This window comes from Lepidochelys olivacea, assembly GCF_965140295.1.
Source record: "Lepidochelys olivacea isolate rLepOli2 genome assembly, chromosome: 2".
NCBI lineage: Eukaryota > Metazoa > Chordata > Testudines > Cheloniidae > Lepidochelys > Lepidochelys olivacea.
This window is the reverse complement of record NC_140412.1, coordinates 235,214,541-235,223,260: the sequence shown is the minus strand read 5'-3', so window position 1 is coordinate 235,223,260 and position 8,720 is coordinate 235,214,541. Positions and strand designations below refer to the sequence as shown.

The 8,720-nt window shown below is 46.6% G+C and overlaps 1 protein-coding gene across 1 annotated transcript; it reads right to left on the bottom strand.

Moving 5' to 3' along the window:
- Positions 1 to 1,854: 1,854 nt before the first annotated feature.
- Positions 1,855 to 4,558, bottom strand: OTUD1 (OTU deubiquitinase 1). The gene has a single exon (XM_084619639.1). It carries the CDS (start codon positions 4,286 to 4,288, stop codon positions 3,038 to 3,040), a length of 1,251 nt encoding a protein of 416 aa, XP_084475765.1. The 5' UTR covers positions 4,289 to 4,558; the 3' UTR covers positions 1,855 to 3,037.
- Positions 4,559 to 8,720: the final 4,162 nt, after the last annotated feature.

Below are 8,720 nucleotides of genomic sequence, written 5' to 3'. Positions count from 1 at the left end.
CTACTGTATCAGCAAAACTGCACTTTTTTGTCCCCTGAAGCACTTTGCTGGTGCAGGATACTGGCAGAGCTACAGTGGCAAAGAACTCCAACCGTAGAGGTCTCTCTGTCCAGGTTGAATTTGAAACACTGGAGGTAAAAATGTTTTTGTCTCTAATTTGTGGGGGTTCAGTCTTCACATTCAACTCAAATACCTTTTATAGTAGATGCACACTTAATATGAATTGCAAATATAAACATCAAAGTTCAGTTTACCTCAGCAATATATGCAAAATGTCATTGCAAACTAGTTTTTAAAATAGCCAAGTCTGAAAGTGAACCTCCCCAACTTCACATCTCCTAAAATTAGACACTCCAGCATGCGCTCTGTTGTGACATCAGAACTACAGCAGTAAGGAATGGTTGGAACTGGTCCCTAGGGGAATCAATAATGTACTGTTCAGTTAGTATACCACAAATTGAGTGGTATACAATTTATATTTTAATAGAAATTATTCCAAAAATGCACAATACACAGTAAGTTCCCCTTTATTAGCTTACGTACCCCTGTACTCCTTTAGAGATTTCCAAGTTAGCTGCAATTGCTATATCACAGCAGAGCTGAAACTGACAACTTCTGGATTTTAAAGGCCCTAAAAGGAAACTGAGGATTTTATAAATTGTTTAGGCATGGAATGTTTCCAGTAGCTTTATAAAGATATGTTATTCAGTATATTGCACTCTAACTCACTATACACCAATAGCTGATCAGTCTTTGTGTGACCATCAGCTGCTGTTTATCATAATTTTAAAAAATCATTTAGATACTGGTAATGAACTACGCAATATTTCAGAGTAGCAGCCGTGTTAGTCTGCATTCTTAAAGTCTGCCATCTTATCTAGTTGTTCCTAGTAATCATTCTTACAGTTTAATGTTTTATTGTTTCTTTTAAATATAATGTGTGCATACATTTTTGCCTTGAGCTTACTTAGCTCAGAATTTTATTTCCTTGCAGGAGATTCATTAAAGTCTATGATCAAACACAAGTGGACTGGCATCAACTGATAGAATTCTAATCTTTGTTCATCAGCTGACTAAAGACAGAAGGAAGTTAGTCTATGGTGTCACAGGTGTAAAAGACAAGCACCATGGAATTGTAGAGTAGAGAATAAGTACCCAATGGGTATGGTCTACACTGCAATAAAACACCTGTGGCTAGCCTGGCTCAGCTGACTCCGGCTCCACAGAGCTCAGGCTATAAAACTGTAGTGTAGCCGTTCAGGCTTAGGCCAGAGCCCAGGTTCTGAGTTACTATTAAGAGGAGAGTTCCAGAACCCAAAAGGTCTACACTGCAATTTTATAGCCCTATGAGCCCAAGTCAGCTGACCCGGACCAACTGCAGATGGCGTTTTATTGCAGTGTAGACATACACACTGTTGTTCTGACTTGAACCATTTCATATCTCAATTCTAGTCTTAGTAACTGTGTTGCATATCAAAAGACAAGTGTCTGCCTAAGAATGGTCTTCTAGCATTATTGGCTAAGCACTAAACTATCAGCATAGCATACAAAAAATCTGGCTAATAAGATATATTGTAGCATACCTCAATTACTTAAGTTTGTAAAGCTTAAGCTATTTATGCAAAAACCAAGTTTTACTAAACCTGCAGATACAGTATTTTTACATTCCCCTCCCCAAACCAGAATCTTTGTAGTCATTTTTTGTTCCCTCCCACCACATGTGACTGTGCAGGAGACAAAATATTCCTCTGTAGACATATAAACAAACAGCACTATGCAACTCTTAACAAGAATGTAAAGAAAAACCAAATAAAATTATACACTTTATTCATTCAATTTTAGCTAAGAATATTCCTATTATACAAGTACAGTAGTAATTCAAAAAAAATCACAAAATATTACAAAATAAAAAAGTACAAACTGCATTACTTAATAAATATGTCTAACAAATTAAAGTTAACAGGAGATTAAAGAAGATAGCTCTCAGGTTGGAAACATTTAATGTTTGACCCAGCAAACCATACAAGTCTCGGTTTAAATACTTTTTACATAACATAGGACAGTGCATTATATTCTTGATTAGAAGAAAAAAAAATCATCAAAAGGAGTAAAATGTTGTGATAACAGCCTGCTGATCCAATGCAAGTGCCAAGGGGCAAAGAAAAGGCATTTAACAAAAAACCCTCAGAAACCCAAATACTGAGATACAGCCAATTCTTGCCAAAGCTACAAACTATTATCTTATCACAACATTCTATATTAAATTTCTATTATTACAATTGAATAAAAATAAATGGAACGGTTGAGTCACCCAAGCAACCAGAGGCCAATATACTCTAAGCAGTAATTAAATACAGAAGAGTCACAATTGCTCCCTGTACCATTCATGAATAGCTACATTCCAACTGGCTTATAAGACTTGTTCTGTGCTTGAGGCAATCAAAAACTTTTTGAAGTAGCTATTTAAAAAGTTTTCTGAACTTTTATGCAAACCATGGTTTAAGCTAAAGTTTATTTACTTTCCATCAATCAAGTAAAGTCGTACAGCTACTACTCAAACTGGCCGACACCAATTTCATTAGGTTGCTTAAGTTGTATGGGTCAAATCACAGCAAAACACAAAGACAACTGTTATATCATAAACCTTATTTACAAAATAAACCTCTTACAAACTTTTTTGGCTGCACAGCTGAAAACCAGATGCCAACATGAGATGTAGGAGATGGAGGTAACAGTTTAAAAAAATAATGTGCAAAAAATACATTCTTCTAGAAAATAGAGAACTGGAAAAAAAAAAAACCCACAAATATACATGGAGAAACCGCTTCCAAACAATCCAGGGCTAACTTTATGCAAGAGAATATTACAAATACAAGTTTGGATTTCTCGCTCCCCCCACCCCAGTTTAATATTGTAGGGAGGCTCCTCAGTCTCCGGCACCGCCGCTTTATGAAGGATTAAGGCATCATCACCATGGCCGATGCAAACTGTTTCTCTTGACCTGGAGTAGGGCTCTGAGCCCCTAAACTAGGCAGTCTCAGGAGCAGGTGTTCTGTTCGATGTACATCTTAGACAGTGACATGGCCATGGATTTGGCAAGCTCTTCGTCCCGCCTCCGCTGCACCTGAGTCTGCCTGCACCAGGCCTCGTACTCCGGGTTGGGACACACACAGTCCAGCACAGCGTCGTAGTGCCCATTGCTGAGCCAGCTCAGCCAGATGCTGGGCCGGGCCGGGTCCTCAGGGCCCAGGTAGTGGGCCATGGTGGAGACGGTGGGGCTCTCTGGCCTGCCGCCCGTGGTGAGATGAATGTTTACGTTCAGCATCTGCCCCATGGCCAAGAGCTCAGGGTAGCCGGCCCAGGCGCCGTCCTGGGCGGCGCCGATGAGAAACTCGCCCACATCGCCCTCGATGATGGGGCTGAAATGGTGCAGGTGGTCCGCGATGTAGTGCACAGTCTGCTCGCGGAGCTCGCTGTGCAGCCGCTGGTCCCCGTACACCGCCTTGCAGACGGCGCGGTACAAGCAGTTTCCATCAGGGATGATGTGGAAGCGGAACCGGCCCTTGTGCCGCAGGTATTTGTCCTGCTTCTCCACCTCGGCCAGGTACAGAGCCAGCTTCTCACTCCGCTCCGGCGTCCTCCTCGGGCTGGGGCCCTCCTCCTCCGCTAGCGGGGAGCAGGGCAGGGGCAGGGCCTGGCCGCTGCTCTCCTCGCCGCCGCAGGTGGCGGCCGGGCCGGGCTGGACGCTGGCCGCCGCCTGCAGAGCCTGGCAGTGCTCGCTGAGGCGCAGGCTGTGGTTGCTGGGCTCCTCCGGGCGGTGCGGGGCTGCGGCGGCCTCCGCCTCCCCGCCGGCCTGTCTCATGCTCTCCAGGATCCCCTCGAGCCAGGCTCGGCTCTGCGGAGAGGCCGGGGCCAGCTCGGCGGGGGGCTCGGGGCGCTGCACGATGCGGATGGGCACGATCCTCTCCAGCGGCCTCCTGCGGCTCACGGTGATCTGCGCGCTAGAGCTGTACTGCGGGGCCGCCGCCTGCCTGCCGCCCGGGCCCGCCGCGGGCCCGCCGGGCATCAGCTCTAGGCAGGAGGAGAAGGCAGTCATGGCGGCTCCGCTGCCTCCGGGCACCAGACTCTCCTTAGCGGGGCTCTCGGCGGCCGGGCTTTGGCCCGCTGCGTCCGGAGAGGGGGGCACCGCCGGCAGGGAGACTTTGAAAACGCCCGCCCCGCCTGCCCCTGCCGCCGCCGCTCCCCCCGCCGCCGGGTAGTGGGTGATCACGGAGCTGTAAAGCTGCATCCTCAGCCCCCCGCAGGCGGCCTTTTATAGGCGGGGCCGGGGCCGGGGCGGGGAGCGGCCGCGCTCGGGCAGCCGGAGAGGATGAGCCGCCCGGGCAAAAATAAACAGGGGCATCACCCCTCCCGCACTGCGGCGGGAGGGCGGCAATTCCTGCTGCGCCACTGCTGTGGGCGGACCCGCCTCGCTAACCCGGCGCGCGGCCCTTCTGGAAGCTGCTGGGCCGCGCCGGGCGGGGCTGCGGGGCCTTGTTTACCTCACTCCCTCGGCACGTTGGAATGTGGAGGGCGGGGCCTGGTGGCGTCCCCTCTGTGACGTCACCGAGCGCCGCCCCGCCGCCGCGGAAAGGAAGGTTTGTCCCCTCCCCCCGGAGCCGTGAGCGTGCCCGGCTGCTGCTCCAGGGCTGCGCATGGGCAGTGGGGGGGGCCGTGCAGCTTTCCAGGGCAGGGGGGTGTGTGACCGTCCCAGGCTCGGCCGGGCCCCACCGCCCTGCCAGCAGTGACTGCCAACCACCACGTGTGCGGTGTCAAAAGTACATTCCCCTCCTCCCCCGTTAGTGGTAAAAACAAGCCCCTGATTCCGGCAAAATGGCATGGTTTGGAAGTGACAGCGCCTCCCTAGCTTCAGGGAAACACACGGAACGAGGAGAAAAGGCAGGCAAGGAATATGTTTTCCTAAGTTTTCACCCATGCCTTGGGTGGAGCGCATGTGCCCCTGGGCTCTTCAAATCCTAGCATATAATTTGGCCCTTGTTGGAGTGGTGAAGACCCTACACAAATATCAATGGAGTTCAGGTTTGTTAAACTATCTGGGGAGAAAGCTAAGCACAGTGACATTTGAAAAAGGGAAGAGGGGGGTGGGAAGTAGGCGTGGCCAAAATAGGCACCTCTTTCCCCATTTCCTGTTCTCCCATCTCCACTGCTACTCTGCAGCTCCCCTTTCAGATCTTAGAAGCTGACCTTGATCCAAAACCTCTGTCATGTCCCTTTACCTCCCTGTTCTAAGAAAAACCTGTCTCTATCCCTTAGACTTGCCCTTTCTGCCTTCTTTTTTGTGGACCTGTCTACTATTTCTAGCTCCTCCCTACTGTTATTTTAAACTCATACCGTTAAACTGGTGCAAGAGACTGTGTGGACAATTTTAGTTTAAACCAGGCATATTTCAGTTTATTTTAAATATGTTAAGGATTTATTTAAGCTAAACCAAAATAAGCCACACTCTCCACCTGAAATAAGAGTGCCCACACTAAGTGCCATCTTTCTAGGCCCCTAAGACCCCACCCTCGGCTCTGCCTCCTCCCAGAGGCTCCACCCCCTCCAGGACGCTCCATTCCCTTCCCCCAAGGTCCATCCTTGTCACTCATGCCTTTCCCTGCCTACTCCTGTTGCTCGCTGGATCCTCTCCAGGAGCCTGCCTGCAGGTAGGAGATAGCCCCAGCTGAGCAGGGGCTGACAGGTTATTGACCTGGTGCCTCTTCTGGCCCTGCAGTAACCAGACTTTTGGTTTGGATGCCATTGTTTAGGGTAGCTAGGTCCCCTTTTCAACTGGACTTTCTGGTCGAAAACCGGGCACCTGGCATCCCTAAATGGCACCTGGACATAGAAGCCAAAAAACAGACTGTCCAAGTAAAACCCAGACAGGTGGCAACTTTAGCCCACACAGGTGTTGGTCCTGGTTTAACAAATGTGTTTAGATAAGGCTTTAATCTCTCTCTTCTCTCCCTGTTCCCAGTGTGTGGCTGTCATCTATTGTCCTTTTGGCTCCTCTTGGCAGTTGCCTGGCTCTCACTCTTCCATTTATTCCATTCCATTAATGTTGCCATGGGTGATTTCAAGTTCCATGATTCCTCTGACTTTTGTTTCCTTTCTATAACTTCCTAATTACCTCCAGCTCTAACTCAATTCCTCCATTCATTGCCTCAGTCAGTGTCTTTACCTAGACCTGATCTACACACAAAAATTATACTGTGATATAGCTGCTTATTGCAGTGGGAGCAGGCGTGCATCCACACATCTGTCTCCCATCAATAGATTTTCATAGTTAAATCCATATATTTGCTATGCTTAAAATAAAATAAAATAAATAAAAAGGGCAGCTCTGTGACAGTGCAAGTAGTTTTCTGCTAGTATCCCACATTGCTCCATGAATTGACCTGTCAAGTAACCTTTCTGCACTTCACTGCCCAGGGTTGCAGGAGTGCAAGCACAACACTGTAAACATACTCAATAATTGTACTGATTTACCTGTACCTGCATAACTTCTATATGTAAAAAACATCTTCATTATGTACTGCTCTGTCTCTCAGATTCCAAACTCCATCTTTGATCAACATGTTATTACTACTTTAAAAACGGTTTTAATTATTCCCTTATTTTAAACATAATTTTCTGTTTTTTCTTTTTCTGGCCTCCCTTGTTTTTTCCCCTTAATCCCGCCAGAGGCCCAATCCTGTAGTTCAAACACATCAACTTCGACAGACTTCTGTGTATAACCCATTTTTAGTTCCCTCTGGTAAATCTAAGTAGAAAATACACACACAAAATTGGATTTCCACATGTTAATCTGTATATGCTGTTATAAATCCAACTATTAGTTCTATACGTCTCCCTATACACATACTGCTTTGTCTCCAAAGAGGACCCCTACAAGACGAAACTAGAAGTCATCAAATAATAGGAGTGGAAACAATGTGATCTGAAAACTTAGGTCCCCAAAATGATTTGTGGTGCTTTATCTATGCCCGTAATGTCTTGGTATCAAGTTGCCCCAATTTACTTCAGCCTAGGCATTATAAAACACATACCTACCTCTCCATCCACATACAGTGACACAGTGTCTGTACACTCCACTGATTATGCTCTGACAGACACATTGCCAAGTATCACCTACTTACTCTAAGATCCAATTTTTTCACCAACATTTAGTCTTATCAGTTGCTGAATAAAAATTGGGAACTGGTATACACCCGTTACCTTGAACAGATACTTCATAACTTTGTTATAAATTTCTAAAATTTTCTCCAGAATTCATCCCACAAATCAAATGCCTCCTGAAGAGTTTCAATAATCTGATTGGGACAAACCCCTAAAAACTTTAAAACACTAAGATTTAAATCGTTCTAGTGACCTCTTTTTCCTCTTTTAGCTTTCTTATACTCTAAAAATTAAAGAAGATTCAGCTAGCGGAGTTAATTTATCACTACTTCATCAAAAACAGCAACTTTTTCTTTAGTTATCAATTGGCTTAGTTTCAGGGAACCGTTTCCTTTATTCCCATGCTCTGCAGCTGAGGTCATAGCTACTGGAATAGTACAACATAGCATTTCATTAGGTATTTCAAGAAAGGATACACTTTGACACTAGACTCAGCATTTCCTAGCTGACTTTGTACAAAGATAAGAGGAGAGGCTGAAAAAAATTGTTAAAAGTTGTGATGCTTTAAAAATATTAGGTATTTAAGAGAGACAGTTGTCCCGAAACTTGTCACCATTTATCACAGAATCTTTAATTTTGGAGAACATTAACGTGTCAACAAGTTTGGGGAATTCACTGTAGTACTGGGGACCTTTTACAGTGAAAAATTACAAGGCCAATATGTTCCCACAGTTACCACTTCAGAATTTAAAATATAAAAGGAATACTAGGCACTAGTTAATGTCCAAATGATTTGCTTGACCTGGCATGCCCAGAAAGTTGATACTTTTAGAATGAATGGTGATGTCACAGTAAGCCAGGAGCATTGCTAGCAACCTACCACAAGGGCATAGAGTATTACAGCTTCTCTGAAAGTTAGAGAATGACTTTTGTATTTCAGAATGTTCTGAACTTCCCTTCAAATATAGTTAGTGAGACCAGCAGCTAAGACTCTTTAGACCTGGACAAATCAATGATTACATATTAAGAATTTTCCGAGTCAGAGGGCAATAAATAGCTACATTTCCATTAGTATGAAGCATCTCAGAGTTTCTTCATCACTTCTTACTCGTTTCCTCACTCCCCCCTGCACAGAGCTGGCCTGAGCCCCTATGCACCCCCCATCCTCCCACACAGAGCTGGGCTGAGCTCCTGTGGCCTCCCGCTCCCCCCACACAGAGCTGTCCTGAGCCCCTCTGCCCCCCTCCCCCTGCACACAGCTTGCACGAGCCTCTCCCCCCTCCCCCTCCGCAGAGCTGGCCAGAGCCCCTCTGCCCCGCTGCTTGCCCTGCCGCTCATCCTTCCCCCCACCCCGAGACCCTTTTTGGCAAAACTGGGCATTAGCAAATAGGACAAATGGCCAGTTTTGCCAAAGATGTCTGGGTCAGGGCTTAGAAAAGGGACTGTCCCAGCTAAAATGGGATGTATAGTCACCCTAGGCTGTAGTAAGAGCTGTCCAGGGAGCCCGGGTAGCTGTGGGGAGCCGCAGATCCTCCACCTACCCTGGGCGGGGGGCTGGGATG